The sequence below is a fragment of the Cherax quadricarinatus genome, chromosome 12 (genome assembly GCF_038502225.1).
Source record: "Cherax quadricarinatus isolate ZL_2023a chromosome 12, ASM3850222v1, whole genome shotgun sequence".
Taxonomy (NCBI): Eukaryota; Metazoa; Arthropoda; class Malacostraca; order Decapoda; family Parastacidae; genus Cherax; species Cherax quadricarinatus.
The window spans coordinates 27,794,613-27,815,251 of record NC_091303.1 but is presented as its reverse complement, the minus strand read 5'-3'; the positions used below and the strand labels follow the sequence as shown (position 1 = coordinate 27,815,251).

The following is a 20,639-nucleotide window of genomic DNA, read 5'->3' as shown; positions in this document are numbered from 1 at the left end:
GACTTCTTTCTGTCCATAGAGCTCTGTACCTCCCGTTCCTTTACGATTTGTCTAAAATGGGCCATAACATTGTCATTGAAATAGTCACCAGCACGCCTTGCAACAGCTGTGTCAGGGTGATTTTCATCCATAAAGGTTTGCAGTTCAACCCACTGTGCACACATTTCCTTAATTTTTGAAGTAGGCACAATGGATTCCACAACTGGCATAGGCTTCTCAGGGTTAGCCCCAAACCCTTCAAAATCTTTCTTAATTTCCATACTAATTCTCACCCTTTTTACCACAGGGTTGGCACTAGAAGCTTTCTTGGGGCCCATGGTCACTTATTTTCAACAAACAGAACCGAAAACACTGTAATAATACGAAATATTCCGAGTGTATGCTTGAATGTTACCGCGGAGGCTAGCTGGTAAACAATGGGACAGGCGGCACATGTGAGGCTGGCTGAGGCCGCACATTGGACGCGTCTCGGACGAAGTTCGCTGAGCGGGTTTTTGTCTACTATGTGGGGCAAAATTTTAGCGATCAAAGCGTTCGCTATGCGGAATGTTCGCTATGCAAGGCGTTCGCTATGCGGGGGTCCACTGTATCTAATTAAGTACCTAATAATATGTTCAGTTGTACTGATCAAATATGACCTATATCAAAATATCATAAGAATTAGTATTAGTCTGCCCGAAGTGCCTAGACATGATAGTGGCCATCTTTGTATTTAAAATCTTATAACATGTAAACCACACATTGTAAGCTTTACAAGGAAATAAATATTTGTATTTTTATTTGTATTTCACCCTAGATTTATACAATCTCTTAGTCATTTTATTCTGCTGTCCTCAACAAACCCTTCTTTTCCCTCTGAATAATACATTTTGTACCTCTGCACTTTCCACTAATTTCTATACCTCAAATTTTGTATAACATTCATACCACACATAGCTATCAAACACGACATTTTCAATACCTCCATTCTCCTCATCTGACACTTTCCTCTTTTTGCCTCCATTCATACACTTCTTTCTTCCCACAGATGCTCAACACTACCTGCCTTCTTCTTTCAACAAACTGGCCATATCCCACCGAAGTAGGGTGGCCCAAAAAGAAAAACAAAAGCTTCTCTCTTTAACTTTAGTAATGTATACAGGAGAAGGGGTTACTAGCCCCTGCTCCTCCTTCCTACCTTATTTTCATATATTTTATCTCTAATATTTTACAGGACCAAAGCACTTGTTTTAGAACTCCTAGCAGCCATCTGTTTAGTGAAAGGTGGCCATGAAATTATACTTAATGCATTTGACAACTTCAAAGATGTTTGTTGCGAGTCTCAGCGCTTCCAGACCCTCATGGCATATTTCTCCAATTATGAATGCTTCCACATAGAATTCATGGTCAGTTGCCTCCATTATTTTTGTTAGCAAGTTTTGGAAAAATGCTTTCAACTTATGTATTACAATTTCAGTTATGATTTCTTATTCTGTATAAAAACAGTAAAAAGCTTAGCAGTGTATATATCTGATAATGAATTTAACCCTTAAACTGTCGAAATGTAGATCTACGTTCAGTCACACATTACTCCGAATATTTTGAAAAAAAAAAAAAAAATTAATTAAAGAGGTCAATTTTCTGTGTGTTATAAGACCTAAAAAAATTTTTAGGAACAATACTTACCGAGATATAAGACCTTGAAGTTGGCACTGGATGCTCACCTGATGGCAACATTGAGTCCTGCTGCTTGCAGAAGTGTTGCCGATATACCTTTCTTCTCATTTTTATTTTAATTTATATAATTTTTATGTTCTGATAATTACAATTTATAATAGTTCTTGTGATTTCATAGCCAATCTTTGTTCTGACACTAATACAGTGGACCCCCGCATAACGATCACCTCCCAATGCGGCCAATTATGTAAGTGTATTTATGTAAGTGCATTTGTACGTGTATGTTTGGGGGTCTGAAATGGACTAATCTACTTCACAATATTCCTTATGGGAACAAATTCAGTCAGTACTGGCACCTGAACATACTTCTGGAATGAAAAAATATCGTTAACCGGGGGTCCACTGTATTAGGTACTGAAATAGTACTCAAATAGTCACAATCACACCGACAGGTGAACATTTTCACCTGCCTTGGTAATTTACTGTTGTCTAGAAATACACCTACCATCCGACTTACGACCTGCTCGACATACGACCATTCGACTTACGATCGTGTTTTCTATGCCAGATTTCTGGGAAATAAACAACTGTAAGGTTTAGTATAAACACTGTGTACAACACAGTGTTTATCCTAAGCCTTACAGTATAAAATACAGTACTAACAGCATAAAAAGTAAAGTAAAAAATGAAACAAAATAAAGTCATTTCAAAAATGTGATGTTGATATTCAGTAGTGAGGTTCGACTTACGTCCATTTCGACTTACGACTGGTTTGTCGGAACCAAGCTTGATCATAAGTCGGATGGTACCTGTATATAGAAAGTATTTATAGGTCTCAACAATGTTTTAGACATGCTGGAGTATATATGAAACTTGTTGCAGCATGGTGTTTATGACAAGTGTCAATAAACTGCTGACAGGGTAAGCAGTGAAGTGACACAACGATAGTGCACTGCTGCAGGGAACCCTGGCTTTGTTTGTTTTCACTGTAACACACTGTCTGTCTGTATCTATCTGTCTAGCTCTGCTTATCTGTCTTTCTGTCTGCCTGTGTGTGTGTGTGTGTGTGTGTGTGTGTGTGTGTGTGTGTGTGTGTGTGTGTGTGTGTCATTCCATCTGCTTGTCTCTCAGTCTCAGAGAGTGGCTCGTAAACCAACAGGTATTACACGCTGCAGCAGTGACAATCCGTATTACTTGCCAGTCATACTTATTATGTCTTGCATCTACAAGCACTGTATAGCACTTTTCTTGGAATTTTTGGGTTATCTTACGTAATTTACACTATGTTTAATAACTGTAAGTACTTATGTGTACATATGAGAGAGAGAGATAGACAGATAGACAGAGATATACACAGACAGATACAGACAAAGTGACAGCCAAAGTCAGCCAGCCAGCCGGCTGAATACGTATTACACGTTCCAGAATTGTTTCTCTTTACGTAGGGAATAGGTTATAGGACATTCTGGCAGGATGACACTACCAGTAGTATAAAAAATGAAAGGATGTTGCACAACTGTTACACATGGGTTGTTATCGAGGTTTTTGATATTTCCTCGACCACTTGTGGCCACATCCATCACTTTCCTCTTTAAAGGGGAGTGTTAATAGGACATGACGTCAGTGAATCCCTGGTGTTTACCACACTCTTTGCTCTAGCTGGCGCTCAGTTGAACTGGTGCTCCCACAAGGTACTAAGTGGTCCCAGATTTTTATAATACTGCATGCACCGAGTGTTAAGACCCATTCTATACTGACTGGGCATCTCAGGCCAATCATGCCAAATTTGGAGGCAGGAAAAATAAAATGTAGATCTACGTTTGGAGCGCAACATGAGTGTACATGGATCTACTTTTGGATGGTTTAAGGGTCAATGTATCACATTCATTATCTTAATGTACAAATATTTTTATTGGATAGTATAGATAAGCCCAGGGTAGTAGGTTGGTAGACAGCAACTGCCCAGGGAGGTGTACTACCATCCTGCCAAGTGAGTGTGAAATGGAAACCTGTACTGTAATTGTTTTACATGATGATAGGATTGCTTGTGTCTTTTTTACTGTCTCATAAACATGCAAGATTTCAGGTATGTCTTGCTACTTCTACTTACACTTAGGTCACACTACACTCTGGGTTTTCTTCTATTTTCTTGTTAGTTGTTCTTGTTCTTGTTTATTTCCTCTTATCTCCTTGGGGAAGTGGAACAGAATTCTTCCTCCGTAAGCCATGCATGTTGTAAGAGGCGACTAAAATGCCGGGAGCAAGAGACTAGTAACCCCTATTCCTGTGTACATTACTAAAGTTAAAAAGAGAAACTTTTGCTTTTCTCTTTGGGCTACCCTGCTTCGGTGGGATATGGCTGGTTTGTTGAAAGAAGTAGAGATAAGCCTTCTTTCACTGGAAGATTGAAATGAAAAGGGAATATGAGGGGAAGAGGTGTAGGGGTCATCCTAGGAAAGGCTGGAGGGAAGAGGGTAATAGAGATTTTTGTGTGCAAGGGGCTTGGACATGCAGCAAGCATGTGTGAGTGTGTTAGAAAAGAGTGAATGGAGACGAAGGGTTTTTGGGACCTGACAAGCTGTTGGAGTGTGAGCAAGATAATATATTTTGAAGGGATTTGGAGGAACCGGTTAGCTGGACTTGAGCCCTGGAGGTGTGAAGTACAATGCCTGCACCTGTCGTATATGAGTGCCTCTGCAAAGACAGGGATTGTGTGAATGATGGTGAAAGTGTTTTTTTTTTGGGGGGGGGGGAGAGGGGTTACCCTACCTTATTGGGAGACAACTGACATGTTGAAAAAAAAAATGATCACAACATGAAAAATTATCTAAGGCATAGACAGGGTACCCAGTGATTGTTTTTTCTTGGGAATGCAACAAATCAAATCAAATCAAGTTTATTCTCTGAAGGAGGGGTGTTAATGTTGCAGTTTTATAACTGTAGTGTAAAGCACCCCACTGGCAAGACAGAGATGGAGTGAATAATGATGAACGTTTTTCTTTTTTCTGCTACCCTGCCTTAGTGGGAATCGGCCAATGTGTTAATAAAAAAAAAAAAAAAATGAAATAAGATTACAATGTGGGGTTTACATATTATAGGATATTGCGTGGTTTACATATTATATAAAACTAATTACAGAGAGGGTCACTATCACACCTTGCATGGCTAGGCATTTCAGGTAGACTAAGATTAATTCAAAACTCTGTTGGTACAGATTAAGGAGCATGTTGGTATTAAGGCTAAGTAACTACATTACAGTTCTTAAAGTTAGCAGTGTGAATGGTTTTGTTTTGGTACAATACATAGTTTCTATTTTAGTTCCTATATTGGAGTATCACAGGTAACTTATGACTAGTTAAGGTTCGTTAGGTAATAGTTGTATTACGTATTTCTATGTTTATAGTCAATTGGGTGAGTGTAGGTGCGAATTGTGGGGAATCACAGATATCGAGGGGAGATCTAGGTTGTTTTTTGTGTGTGTATGATACAAGAGAATCGGCAGTTTTCATGTAGTTAACTGATGGTGGAGTGTGTCAGGGAGATAAAATGTTTTCTAGTGGTAGTTTTGAAAGTGATGAATGTGTCTGCAGTTCTAGAGTTTTCAGGTAGGGTGTTCCAGATTTTAGGCCCTTTTATGTACATTGAATTTTTGTATAGGTTTAACCGGACATGGGGAATGTCATAGAGATGTTTGTGTCTGGTGTTATGCCTCCGAGTCCTGTCACAACTATCAAGAAAGTGTTTTAGGTCAGGGTTAATGTTGGAATTTAAGGTTCTGTAAATGTAGGTTGCACAGTAGTAAGTGTGGATGTTCTGAACAGTGAGTAAGTTTAGATCTATGAAGAGTGGGGGCATGTGTTGCCTGGGATTGGATTGAGTGATTACTCTTACTGCAGCTTTTTGTTAGGTTATTATTGACTTGAGGTGTGTTGCTACAGTTGATCCCCAAGCACAAATAGCATAGGTGAGGTAGGGATAAATGAGTGAATGGTATAGTGTGAGAAGGGCAGATAGTGGCACGTAGTAACGTATCTTGGAGAGGATCCCAAGAATAAGAAGGCATGGTTGGAAATTATTCACATTGATGAGCCACGTGATGCCACTTAACATATGTGTATTTTTATAACTGTAAAGAAACTAAAGTAACAAAGTAACAGATATTTATTGGAAGCATACACCATACTAGGATTGATAAATAGATGTACAGTGGAACCCTGGTTTTCGTCTGGTCCAAATATCATACAATTTGGATTTCGACCACTTTTTTCGGCGAATTTTTACCCTCAGTTTCGTACATCCACTCGGAAATCATCTGTACCAGATGTGTCTGCCTGGGCTACTCATATGTTCATGATACTAATATATAATAATAATCACTCTTGGGCACAATGAATGTCTTATTTTAGATTAATAGACATTTTCATTAATCTATCTATGATATTTTCTTCAAAATTATATAAGAAACATGTTACATAGTGTATAAACATGCAGTCTTTATGTGCTATGAAGGTGTGCTAGCCAGGCAAGGGGAAAACATTACATTTTCTCTGGTCCAGCATCAGAGAAAACGTGTATGAATATGCGTTGGCCCAGTCACCACCCTTAATACATAATGCTTTTGTTTACAGTTTTCTGCATGAATTATTCATTACCTCTCCCTTTGTTTATAATGGCATCTAAAGGTAGTTGTTAGAAACGATTAAACTCAGTGAACATGTTATGTCGATAGTAATAATATGGCTCTCAGCCGCATTAAATATTGTGTAGCTAGGATGTGGAAGGGTTGGTGGAGAAATATCACCCTAACAAAGCTGCTGCAAGCCGTGTCTGCATGGTCCAGTGGCTCTCAAGCTGGTCCTAGTGCCAGTAAAAGACAAAGAAGAGAAGTAACCCCAGATAGGGCTTTGATACCTGGAGTCCTTATGGAGGGGGATTCCCTTTCCAAACAATAACCTCTCCTCCCTCTCCCCTCCCCATATGCCAGTAAGTCTCTTCAATGAAGGTAAAAAGTGATTTAACCCTTAAACTGTCCAAACGTAGATCTACATTTGCTCGCATAGCTCTCCGAACGTAGATCTATGTTTTTTTTACATTCTTTCATATGGAGAAAATCAAGTGTGGAGTGCTACGTGCACAAACGTAGATCTATGTTTGGACAGTTAGAGGGTTAAATGTTCATTTATCCATTAAAATTAGTTATTTATCTTTATTTCTCATTGTTTTCTGTATGTAAATCTATAGTTAGTCTCTATAAATTGTATTTTTTGTTAATATTTCTGGGTGTCTGGAATGGATTAATTGGATTTACATTATTTCTTATGGGAAATATTACTTTGGTTTTCGTCCATTTCAGATTTCGACCAACCTTCTGGAACGGATTAAGGATGAAAACCGGGGTTCCACTGTACATAATAGGGCTATTTATTGTTAATCAAATGAAAGTTAAGAGGTGGGGTAGGGAGCTAGCTAGCTCTCTCTTTTTCTTTTTCCTTTTCTTTCTCCTCTCTCTTCCCTTTTATTTACATAAGGGTTTTACAGGGTTTGGTTAAGTGGTCCTGCCTTTATTTACAAAAAAACCTTAGCTCATTTGAAAGCCTTTTTTATTGGTATGAGACTTACAAATAAGGAATAGGATGAAATTGGAGCCATCTGTGGGCCAGTGATTTCATTTGATCAACTGACTTTATTTCATTAGTGTCATCATGCTGTGCATACATGTTCCAGACTCGGGTCATTTTAAGAATGAATGATCTCAGATGAAGTGATGTCCTTGAGAAGGGTACAACCAGAGTGTAGTTGTTCACTGCCTGCTCATCTTGTGTAGAAGCTCTCTTCTTGCTGACCTTATACACAACAGTAAGGCCACAGGCCACCCACATCCCTCTGGTATTGAAGGCTCTACTGAAATGACATATCTGTTCAGGCAGAGTCCAGACGAGAGACGAGTCATCTTGCTCTGTACTCTATTCTGTCAAGAAGTCATGAGATGGGAGCCAAGCAATCCAAGAAACTGGAGTATACTCAAGGTGCATACTACATATATAGGACAGTCAATTCTAGTACCAGTCCTGCTCTGAAACTGTTTCTTGATAGCTGCAATGGAACTCATAGTCATAATATCAGACACTGTTGAGGAGATATGAGATATGCTTAAATACTCTAAGCTTCCTAGCTGCCTTGTTTGCAAGATTTACTATGTGATTCTTCATAATTTGGAATCAGATTTCACCTCGAGGATATCAGCCTCGTCCCTGGGTTTCAACACTCATATTCTAACCACTGCTCCAGCATTACCATCATGGTGCCTAGAGACCATCATCATTTATGTTTTCTCAGAAGCAAATATAATCTGCCATTGTTTTTTCTAGGCTGATATAGCTGTAAGCTGGTGATTGATGTAGTTGAGAACAGCTGGCACTTCCTCCTTGGATAAGTAAATGTCAAAGTACAGTTGGCTGCATATGTATGTGATTCTGGGATGAGTTGAAGAAGGTCATTGAAGTAGACATTCCATAACAATGGCCCAAGTACTCTTCCCTCTGAAACACTGCAAAGTGTTCTCACTGGGCAAAGTCTTGTTGACTCTGGTTCATTGAGAACTACTTTTAGATCTCTACCTTGAAGGTAATTACTAAGGAGGCATAGTGCAGAGCTAGCGACTCGTAGGGCTTGCAGTTTTGCCAAGAGTCCCTCATGCCATACTTGGCATTACACAGCTATTACACAGCTTATCTTGGATTCATCCAGTGACTGATATGACACAATGGAGAGGTTCAACAGCAGATCAGCAGAAAAGTGACCTTTATTGAAGTCATATTGACGGTTGAAAATTGCTGTTATCTGCCTTGAGATTATTGTCCCAAGAAACTTGCCAGTGATGGACAGGATTGACATTGGTCTGCAGTTGCTATTTTTCTCTCAGCTCTTCTTATTGTGAACAGGGACTGCATTTGCTTCTTTCTGCAGAGTAGGCTATTTACACTGTACTAGGCAGTGCTGATAGATGTGAAATTAGAGGTGATGCTAGCTGGTTTGCATATCTATTCAGCAATCTTGGACTCACTTTGTCTAGGCCCACAGCCTTTTCTTGATCTAGGGATTTAAGGAGAAGATACACCTCATCCTACCTTATTGTCACCTCTGACAATTTTGACACAGTTCTCATGGCTAGCAAAGGAGTTTTTCTTGCTGAATCAGGAACTTGCATCATGGCAGCAAAGTATTCAGCTCTGTCTTGCCAATTTAGAGGTGGAATAATGTCATAAGGTGAATAACCTTGTCGGTCCTTGACCCTACCTGATGTTATTTTATTTTTGTGTCAGCTTTCCCCCCATCTAGAGAGGGCTCACTTCTGGAACAATTAATGGTAACTAACCCAGAGCAGAATTAGGAATGGTAATGTTAGAGAACATCTTTGTCATCACAGACACTTTTTTTTTATTAACATATAGGCCATTTCCCACTAAGGCAGGGTAACCCAAAAAAGAAGAAACACTTTCAGTATCATTCTCTTCATCACTGTCTTGCCAGAAGTTTGCCTACACTACAATTAAAAAGCTACAGCATATCAATTGCAACATCAGATGCAACATGTCAACTGCAACATTATCAGTTATAAATTGATAATGACCTTGAGATGGACCTAAACCTTATCTAATGTTTCCTTCCAAAATGTGGGTTAACCTTGTTTGTTTATTGTGTCCTTAATATTTCTAGTTGTTATAACTTCTGTTTTGTTCTCTGCAACAGGTAGCATGTATGCAGTTCATCAACATAGTAGTTCACAGCGTGGAGGACATGAATTTCCGTGTTCATCTCCAATATGAGTTCACTCAACTTGGTATAGATGACTTTTTAGAGAAGCTGAGACATCATGAAAGTGAAGAATTGCAGGTATATTAATCATAAATATTTTAATGTTCTCAAAAGGTGATTCATATTTTGTATATCTAATGTGAACTGTGTTCATTGTTTGCTTCTAGAGCATAATTTTAGGCCTCATTATTAAAGTAATGATACAGGCAGTGTTGAGCCTTAGCTTTAAGGTTTAAGTAAAATTTGATTAGATTAACGATAATAATTAAAAAAATATATATTCTTTATGTATATATTTTATATAAAGTTATCATGCAAAAATGGGAAAGTTGTCTTTCTATTTTTGGATAGTATTTTGATATTAATTTTTATGAAATTATTTTTTTTTCATATACTGTATATGTATTTAATATTTTTTGAACTTCTCTCATTTTTGGAATAAACTTTTTTGATTCCATTTCCAAATTCCTGTTGGAGAAAATTCTGTTTATAGGTATATGGTCTGTTGTAATACATTATAGGTCGGCCATCACTAATCCGGCAATAAGTAATCCAATTCCATCAGTAATCTGGCACTAATTTCAGATAGCATAATTTCAAATTTCTGGGGCCGCCACACCAACCTGCCGCTACTGTTTGGTGGTGCTACTTGATGCATAAGTCATTCCAGTTTCTTTTTTTCTATTTATTGTTATAACCTGCTCACTTTTAGCCCTAGTTATGCTTCCAACAAATAAAAGAAATGCTTCTTGTTGTGTAAAGCACATACACCATACATTGTCCATAAAATATAAGGTGGCTTTGAAGCCACTATCGGTTGCCATGAACTCAGCTCACTCAGATAAGCTGTGACTGGTAAATTTGGGCCTACATATGAGAGAGTAGGTCTGTGTGGTAAGTGTGCACTATATAAAAAAAAAATCCTGCAGCACGCAGTGCATAATGAGAAAAAAAACTGTGACCGTGTTTAAAGTGTAAAACCGACTTTGTGGTGTATTTTCATATGGTTTTTTTATGGTTGTATTCTCGTTTTTTTGGTCTCATTTGATAGAATGGAAGATATATTACAGAAATAGATATGATTTTGATTGGTTTCTTGACAGAAAGTACCTTGAAATTGAGCTCAGTCTAGTGGAAATGTTTGATTTTCGCCAGTGTTCAAGAGTAAGCAGATGACATCACCATCCAATACGTGTCCAACTAGCTAGTCTAATATGTGATTATTACAATAATGCAGTAGTCTGCATAAAAGTAAACCTATTTTTTGTGTGAATAAAAATTCAAAATGGAAAGCAAGCTTAATATAAGAGGGCCCTGGAGATGTGACTGATGAACAGAGAAAATGTTATTTTAGTGCAGGAATGTCTGCATTGTTTATTCTGGACCCTATTTTGAAATTGGCATCTTTTGAAATTTGTGTGAAATTGACCAAATTACCAATTTCTGATCAAATATGTAAATGGGCATTTTCTTGTATTCATTTAACTGAATAGAAGGAATACTAGTGAAATAGCTATGAGTTTGGTAGACTGGAACAATGGAATGGGCCAATAATAGGGCTTAAAGTGCGTGAAATCGCCGATGTATAAGTATTGCCTTTGGGTTAAGTGTATTCTAACCTAACCATTCTGTCATCCGGTAAAATCACTAATCTGGCACCCTACAGGTTCCGATCGTACCGGATTAGTGGTGGCCAACCTGTATTCTATTTTGTATTTCTGAAATACTGACTTAGGTCAATTTTACATTAATTTCTTGCAATCTAGTTGACTCTTTTTCCTGATTTTCTTTTTTCTTCTTCCAATAGAACAGGATCACTTATATTAAGTGAGTTCAGGTAATTTATACTGAGGATTTTTTCTTTTCTAGTAAATAGTTTGATCATGTAATGATAGTGCATTGCCTTCGCTCATTTATTTCTTTCATGTGTTGTGATGAATTTGGTTGACTATTTGTTTAATGAGTAGTAGGTTAGCAGATAAGCATCCAGATTGGTTGTATACTACTGTTTGTATAAATGGTTTAGAAAACTGAAGAGTTGATAATTGAGACACTTGGGTAACATTTGGGAATCTTTATTCTGAAAATGTTTTGCCAACCAGTGGCTTCTTCAGTTCATTTTTCTCTGTATCAGATTGAAGAAGCCACTGGCTGGTGAAATGTTTCCATAATAGATTCCCAAGTGTTGCCCAAGTGTTTCATCAATTGTCAACTATATTACTGTCCCTCATACTAGTGTTGAACTGTAGAATGTTAAATGTTTTGCAATTTGGCAGGATTATTGGTCATCTCTTTTGATCTCATGAACATCTAAGATGGCAGATAAGTGTCAAAAATTTTACTTACGTTCAGTATCTACTTTAATTATCTACAGTGCAGTATCTGCTTTACTTACTGTCCAGACCCCGGAAATTAAAATTGCTTTCAGTGTTCATATTTAAAAAATAACAAATTCTTCTAAAAGGTAGAGAATCTTTTTTTGAAAGTAATAACACCAAAAGTACAAAATTTGATGGAAAATTCATGGAATTATGGTAATGCAAAAGTAATGGTCTGGGAGCAATTTATGCATCATCGATTTTGCCCACTTTGAGTCCTATTTTAAGCCAGTTCCATTGCTCAAATCGACCACATTCTTAGCTATTTCACTAGTATGTCTTGTGTTCTATCGATTGAGTGCAAAAAACCACCTGTTCAAAACTACCCTATACAGTGCACAAAATTTTGTAATTTAGCCAGTTTAAAAGCCAAGGCCAAAATAAACACTATAAACATTCCAAGCACTAAAAAAATATTTCCTCTGTTCATTAATCACATCCCCAGACCTCTCCTATATTGCATTTGCCTTGCTTTTTATTTTGAATTCATCATCACTTGAAAAATTGAAGATTTACCCTATTTCTCAGATTAATTAAATATAACCAGGATTTAGGAAAGGTAGGGGGTGTGTACAGGGCCGGATTAAGAAGTCTCCTGGCCCTAGGCTATTCAGATTGGCGGGGCCCCTTTGAGTTACGGGTAAGCGAAGCGACCCCTTCCAGCTTGAGGGTAGGGTCGGTGTGAGCCTGTTTAAGGTCTAATTAAATACATTCTGGCTATTTAGATTAAATTTAATAGGGAAAGTACATCAAGACAACCAAAACCATTTATCAACAGCCATTATAACTATCTTGTTAATGCATTTTAAAGAGAATAAACTCAAGACAGCATAGTATTACTAGATTAGGCTATTAAAGTAGTGACATCATGTACCTATTATATTCAGCATAACCACTACATCACTATTATTCCCTTTATAAATCACTGACCATTATTGTTAACATTGCATCATGCATAAGACTATCAAATCATATAAACTCAAGAAAGTAAAGAATTGTTTATATTCACAGGCACTTCTTAAATAAACTTTTTTCTGGATTTCATATTGGCAAAATCATCAATTATATTCTGAAAATCAATATTTCTTGTTAGATCAGACTCAGTGGTCAACAAGGCTAGGTTACACAATTTGTCTTGGCTCATTGTTGAACGGAGCTGGTTTTCCACTCTTTTCAAAACAGAAAATGAATGTTCTCCTTCACAGTTAGTAGCTGGAAGTGTTAGGTAAAGGCGATACACTATGTCAACATTAGGGAAGGTTTCTGAGATACCTGCATTTCTTAAATGTTTCAAAGCAGCTGAGGGCGCACATTTTTCAGGTGGAGCTTTAATCTGATTCATATACCCAGAAAAATGAAATATTTCTTCAACAAATGTGTCCTGAACATCTGCTGAAAGGTGTTGTTGCAACTTTAATGCAGCTTCTCTCAATTCTGCATCTGGCATAGTAGTAATTTTGAACAGAAATCCAAACTTGTCATTGAGATTCTGGTAGATTTTTTTTCTTTTCACCAATTCTGTAATCAGTGAATCCAGAATGACGAAGTATGTAGCTGTCTTACATTTCTGCCTTGGTAGCAACACAATTTCATTGTCTGGCTCTTCAAAATTGCGTTTCCTCTTCCTTGACCGCTGATGATCAGCCCGGTAACTGTAGTCTTTCATCAGCAGTTTAGCTTTCTCTTCAAACATTTCAAAAGCTTCATCATTGCGAAGTGAGCTTACAAATTCCACTAAGCCTGCATAGAGGTTAGCACAAGTAGCCATTTCAATTTCAATTTTCTGAAGTGTCTTGTTCGTGGCATTTAACCGTTCCAGTATACAGTCCCAAAGCACACAGAGTAAGGCCAATTCAAAATCTTCCAATTTTGATGCTAAGCTGGCTGCTTCGCTTCTTGTAGTTGCTGTCTGGTCTTCATCCTCTGCTATTTGGATCAAAGCAGAACGTATTTCAGCAAAGCTGTCTTTCAAAGCATGTGTTGCATCATGCTGCGCTGACCACCTTGTTGTTGATAATGATTTGATGACATCTCCATGAATGGTTGACTTGAGTATACTCCACCGATGCGTTGAAGCAGAGAAAAAATTAAAGAGTGCTTGTAAAAGTCCAAAAAATGAAACTGCAGCGACACAACACTCCGCAGCACATGACCCAACAAGATTAAGAGAATGTGCTGAGCAGGGCACATATTCAGCAAGCGGGTTGATTTGCTTGATACAGGCTTGCAATCCATTATATTTACCTGACATGTTACTTGCATTGTCGTAGCTCTGGCCACGGCAATCCATAATAGAGAGATCATGTTCAAGCAGAGTATCCAGTACTACATTCATCATTGTTTCTCCATCATGGCCTGAAAGAGGAATGAATTTTATAAAGCGCTCTACAGGCTTACCACTGGAGTCGACAAAGCGAACAATGAATGTCAATTGATCTGTATGTGAAATATCTGGTGTTGAATCTACACTTATTGCTAAGTATTTTGCAGTTTTTACAGCTGCTATGATGTTATTGAGGACCTTCTTAGTCATCAGTTCAATAAATTAATTGCATATAGTAGATGACATGTAAGATACAGTGCCTCTTCCTGCATTCCCAAGGCGTGACACATGATTTGCTAGAATGGATCGAATTGTGCTAACAGTTCTATGATCCCTAGGAAATTGCCATTGTTTTCCGAACCAAAAACCTCATTTTCTCCATGGAAAGCAAGTCCTCTTAGAGCTAAGAATTTTACAACAGCAACAACTCTTTCTAGAACTTTTCTCCAATAAGTGCGCTCTTTTTCAGTTTGATTTTCCAAATGAGAATCCAATAACCCTTTTTTCTGTGCACGAAATACACTGGCTAAAATACAGCTTCTGTGAGTGGTGCTGTTTTCGTGTTCTTCGAAACGCTTGTAATTTTTCCAGTCATTGAACCCCTGTGTGAAGGTATTTTCTTTGATAGAAAATAGCTTGCATGCTGAACAGTACACTTTTCCTGAGCTTTCAGAGTATACCATCCATGATCTTTTCACAGTTTCTGAATTTGCAAGCTTCCTATAAAACATAGATGACTTTAAACAACGACAACTTCCATCATCATAAATCCTTGCTGATTTCCTAAAGTCAATGTTCAGAGTTTGACTGAAGTTTTCTGCAATGAAAGCATTATGTAGAGAATCTGGGATTACATTTGGCCATGAGGCAGGATCTTTTAAGACAAATCCTGTGGATGAAATGTCCGTTGAGACATTGAGAGGAGACACAAAAGAAGTAGATGCTGGCTGAGAAATAATGGAGGGAGGGCTTCCTGTATGATCTGACGTATCTGCAGATTCAACTGTACTGGTAACATCAGAAACTGTTTTCGTGAGCATGTCTGTGATCTTTCTGCAGCTTCCTACATCTTTCTTTTTCTGTTCTTCTTCTTGAATTTTCTTCTTTCTTTTCTGTGACCCACTCGCATAAGAACGTCCAACATCACGTTCACGAGATGCCATAATGAGGATGTATCACTGTCTGTAATCATGCAAATACAAATTTTTCATTATCAATTATTATTAATTTTTTAATTATTATTAAATTTTTTTTTTCTGTCAATTGGGGGATATGGCCCTTGTAGCCCCCTTTCCTCTGGCTGCGCATCTAAAAATTCAAAACGTTACCAGAAAGGAGTCATATACAGAACTTTTACCATAGATTAGGTTAGTGATTTGGGCTACGAATGTTTTACTAATTCATCCTCCTTGATCTCCAATTTACTTAAACAGAAATCATACTGAGTCCAAGAACAATGCACAATGGTATTTATATTACCATTTTCATAACTAAACTAATCATTATATTTTGCATGATATATGGCCTACCACCATAGATAAGGACATGAGAATTAAAGAATGCAGGGACAATTTTCAGTTTCACCCAACCAACGATTTTCTGATGTGGCTTATGTGTTTCTGGGGAAATATGTAGTAAATTAATTGATGTTCTACATCACTTCCGTCGCAACTTGAAAACTAAGCATTTGCGACGGAAGTGATGTAGAACATCAATCAATTGAGATCTGTTATTGAAATGATAAAGACTTAAAGACAGGACAAAGTGCTTTTAAAACCTACAAACGGAAGTCAGTTTGCGTTTTTAGGTTTTTCTTTATAGTATTTTTACCAAAAATGCGTCTTTACTGGTCCATGCGTCTTTACTGGTCAAGTAACCCTATCAGGTACCTCCCTTAACATTTAGAGGCGAAAACAAACATTTATCCATACACATCAATGTCTATCAACAACACTTCAGTTAATTTGTCACAGTACAAGTCTAGATAACGTGTAATTACTACAGAAAATTGGAGAGGAATCTCCCATACTCACCCATTAGCGGGAAAACACAGCTGTTCTGATGTAAACAAAGGCGTGTTGAGTGTTGAGTTGAGTTGTCACAATTGCTTTTTGCTGATGACACGGTGCTTTTGGGAGATTCTGAAGAGAAGTTGCAGAGGTTGGTAGATGAATTTGGTAGGGTATGTAAAAGAAGAAATTAAAAGTGAATATAGGAAAGAGTAAGGTTATGAGGATAACAAAAATATTAGGTGACGAAAGACTGGAAATCAGATTGGAGGGAGAGAGTATGGAGGAGGTGAATGTATTCAGATATTCAGGAGTGGATGTGTCAGCAGATGGATCTATGAAGGATAAGGTAAATCACAGAATTGATGAGGGGAAAAGGGTGAGTGGTGCACTTAGGAGTCTGTGGAGACAAAGAACTTTGTCCGTGGAAGCAAAAAGGGGAATGAATGAGACTGTAGTTGTACCAACCCTCTTGTATGGGAGTGAAGCATGGGTGATGAATGTTGCAATGAGGAGAAGGCTGGAGGCAGTGGAGATGTCATGTCTGATGGCAATGTGTGGTGTGAAAGTAATGCAGAGAATTCGTAGTTCAGAAATTAGGAGAAGGTGTGGGATTACCAAAACTATTATCCAGAGGGCAGAGGAGGGGTTGTTGAGGTGGTTCGGACATGTAGAGAGAATGCAACAAAGCAGAATGATTTCGAGAGTGTATAAATCTGTAGTGGTGGGAAGGTGGGGTAGGGGTCGTCCTAGGAAAGGTTGGAGGGAGGGGGTAAAGGGGGTTTTGTATGCGAGGGGCTTGGACTTCCAGCAAGCGTGTATGAGCGTATTTGATAGGAGTGAATGGAGAGAAATGGTTTTTAATACTTGACGTGCTATGGGAGTGTGAGCAAAGTAACATTCATGAAGGGATTCAGGGAAACTAGCAGGCCGGACTTGAGTCCTGGAGATGGGAAATACAGTGTCTACACTCTGAAAGAGGTGTGTTAATGTTGCAGTTTTGTAACTGTAGTGTAAAGCACCCCTCTGGCAAGACAGTGATGGAGTGAATGATGGTGAAAATTTTTCTTTTTTGGGCCACCCTACCTTGGTGGGAATCGGCCAATGTGTTAATAAATAAAAATAAGGGACATGGAAAGGGTTAATAGCTTTATTCCTGTAATACAGTATGTATTTCCTTTTCAGTTTAGGTGGTCTGTTCTAATGCTAAACCATTTGGGTAGGGATCCTGGAACCTTTAACAGGTATAAACCTTCTAACCTCATAGACTACTGGTTTTGTCCCATTTTCATGATATAGATTTTTGTACAAGTTTAAAGTTCCTGTTGGTTGTAACACATTCTACCTCCGCTTTGATTGTATTCCAACATATCACTTTGTTTGTGAAGTACTTTCAAGCATCATTTGGGCACCTTTTGTTTCTTAACAGTTGTGACCTGCTCTCTTGATTGGCCTAAAAATTCTTTTCTTTTTATATATTTTCTTGGTTCTTTGTGAAGGTATGCCCCTCTAAGGCATTTTTAATATATTTAGTCTTAATTTCTCATGCACTTTTCTTAACTGAATTGTGTGTCTTTAGATCTATTCAAAGTTGATATATGCCATTCATAATTTTTTAATTAATTTGTCAGTGAAGATGGTTTTCTTGACTGTGGTCTTTTGCATATTGTTCAACTGTCTTCCAATTTTTATTTCAAATGTTTATTTATATATTCATTATTGTACATGTAATTATTATTTTTTCAGATTCAGATTTCTGCCTATCTTGACAACGTGTTTGATGTTGCAGCACTCATGGAGGACAGCGAAACTAAAACGGCAGCATTAGAAAGGGTGGCTGAATTGGAAGATGAGTTAGCGCATGTATGTCTTAGTTAATTTCAAGATTTAAATTTTGGTTTTGTTGATAAAATAACTAGTTTATTTACACCCTATATCCATTCTGTGAGAGGTAACTCAAGAGTATGTCCTCAGTAGATTAACTCGAGTACATCTGGGTTTACTTGAAGATTTTTATTTTGTTACAAGCATATGTAGGATACTTGTTCAAAAGAATTTGTATCTTATTTTATTAATAAGATGTCTGGATTCCTGCTCAAAATATCTGGTATCTTATTTAAATGGGAGATGTTTGTTTGATATTGGCTGATTGGAGTGATATCTGAACTGTCATATCTGAATGCCTCTGCCAAGACAGCAATTATGTGTGAGTGATGGTGAAAGTGTTGAATGATGATGAAAATGTTTCTTTCTTTTTTTTGGGTCACCCTGCCTCAGTGAGAGACAACCATCATGTTAAAAAAAAAAAATGTTTGTTTGACATGGATAGCTAAATAACTGTAGAGTATATAATTACAATTTTGATTGATTGACAAAAAATATTTGGAGGGGCTTAAAATTTAAAGAAATAGTGAATGCTGTAGAAGAGTAAAAATACAGAAATTTATAAGTGAGTTGAGGAATCTGGAGATAAGTGGTTCAGAAGGGATTGTGTAATGTGCTTGAGGCTCTTCGTAACTTGATAGATGTGTTGATTTTTTCATTGTCTTTTAGACTACTACTGTTTAAAATATATATGTACTTGCAAGAGGATGTAATGATGTAAGTATCCAGCATCTAAGTCAACCAGGAATTAAGTTGTATAAATAATTTCTTTTGAAAGGGGTGTGCACTATTTTTAATTTGTAAAATGTTCTTGATGTGAAAAGAATTTGTGTACATATTATTAAAAGTTCTTTAATCATACATAATTTTTTTCAGAAGGGGTAAAAAAATTGAAAGTTGTTCCAAATTTGAGCTTATAGAATGTCAAGATTAATATTTCATACTTATTATAATTATTTTACCAACTTCAGATGGCAGAAAGAATGTCAGAAATGGAAGCAGAATCTTTAGCTAAGTTAGTAGAGTTAGAAGGCGAGTTGGTTGAAATGCGAAGACAAAAGGAAGAATTGGAAAATATTCATTGTCAGGTATGTGGCATATCATTGCAAAGTTATTTCTGATACAAAATACTATGAATCTTTATAAAGCTGGTGGTTTTTATATTAAGTTTGCAATTATCTGTAACTATTGAATATTGTGTACATTTAATTTAGGGATCTTTGAATTTAAAGAAAAATAAACATAAGAGAAAACCAGAAACTAATACAATTACAGGTTCCAGTCAGTAGAATCATATTTTTATATATTTTCAAGGTTCAAGAAGAAGTGTCGACACTTCGACGAGAAGTCAATCAAAAAAGTGAAGAGTCACGGCAAAGGCAATCCATGTTAGAAAAACAAATCTTAGAGCTGGAAAATTTGGCCAGATCAAATCCAGACAAATCAGGTAAGTAACTTATAAGAAGTTCTCCTCAAAGTGATACAAATGTTAGCTGGGTGTAGAATGAATGACACATGAACCATTTTGTAATGAAATTAACTTCTACATAAATATTTTTTACATAAAATTTAAAGAACTTTTATAAAGTTGTGTGATATATAATATATGAAATGTGCTACAGTGCAAGCAGGGGTGTTGAATTAATATATCACTCAGAGGGAAGGGTTAAAATGAAAATCCTGTTACAGAAATGTCTTCGTAAACCACTTGCTTTGTGCATGAAGCACTTGATAGTGAACATCATAGTTTAATATAGTATCTCTGCAACAGGTGGTGCAGAAAGATCAGGCACAGGATTTATGGCTCCTGCTCCTCCACCACCACCACCACCACCTCCAGGTGTTGCTACTTCCTTTGCTCCTCCGCCACCACCACCACCTATTGGATGTGGCACACCACCTGCACCCCCAAAATTACCAATGGGAATGAACAATGCATTACGACCACCACCTCCAGCGCCAGGAATGAATGTAGCTGCTCCACCCGACTCCATGACTATAAAAAAGAAAGTCAATACAAAATATAAGTTACCGACACTGAACTGGGTTGCTCTAAAACCCAACCAGGTGAGCAGCATCATTAGTTTGTGGTAATATTTGCTGATGACACTGTGCTCTTGGGAGATTCTGAAGAGAAGTTGCAGAGATTGGTGGATGAATTTGGTAGGGTGTGCAAAAGAAGAAAATTAAAGGTGAATACAGGAAAGAGTAAGGTTATGAGGATAACAAAAAGATTAGGTGATGAAAGATTGAATATCAGATTGGAGGGAGAGAGTATGGAGGAGGTGAACGTATTCAGATATTTGGGAGTGGACGTGTCAGCGGATGGGTCTATGAAAGATGAGGTGAATCATAGAATTGATGAGGGAAAAAGAGTGAGTGGTGCACTTAGGAGTCTGTGGAGACAAAGAACTTTGTCCTTGGAGGCAAAGAGGGGAATGTATGAGAGTATAGTTTTACCAACGCTCTTATATGGGTGTGAAGCGTGGGTGATGAATGTTGCAGCGAGGAGAAGGCTGGAGGCAGTGGAGATGTCATGTCTGAGGGCAATGTGTGGTGTGAATATAATGCAGA

The 20,639-nt window shown here is 37.5% G+C and overlaps 1 protein-coding gene across 3 annotated transcripts in view; it reads left to right on the top strand.

Moving 5' to 3' along the window:
* The window catches only part of Frl (formin-like protein), a 659,403-nt gene that overhangs the window by 456,218 nt on the left and 182,546 nt on the right, over positions 1 to 20,639 (top strand). For all 3 annotated transcript variants that reach the window (XM_070084297.1, XM_070084296.1, XM_070084295.1), the window contains exons 7-12: positions 1,214 to 1,385; positions 9,406 to 9,549; positions 17,928 to 18,044; positions 19,037 to 19,153; positions 19,380 to 19,512; positions 19,837 to 20,132. In XM_070084297.1, coding sequence (XP_069940398.1) covers positions 1,214 to 1,385; positions 9,406 to 9,549; positions 17,928 to 18,044; positions 19,037 to 19,153; positions 19,380 to 19,512; positions 19,837 to 20,132 — 979 coding nt within the window. The remainder of the gene's footprint in view (positions 1 to 1,213; positions 1,386 to 9,405; positions 9,550 to 17,927; positions 18,045 to 19,036; positions 19,154 to 19,379; positions 19,513 to 19,836; positions 20,133 to 20,639) is intronic.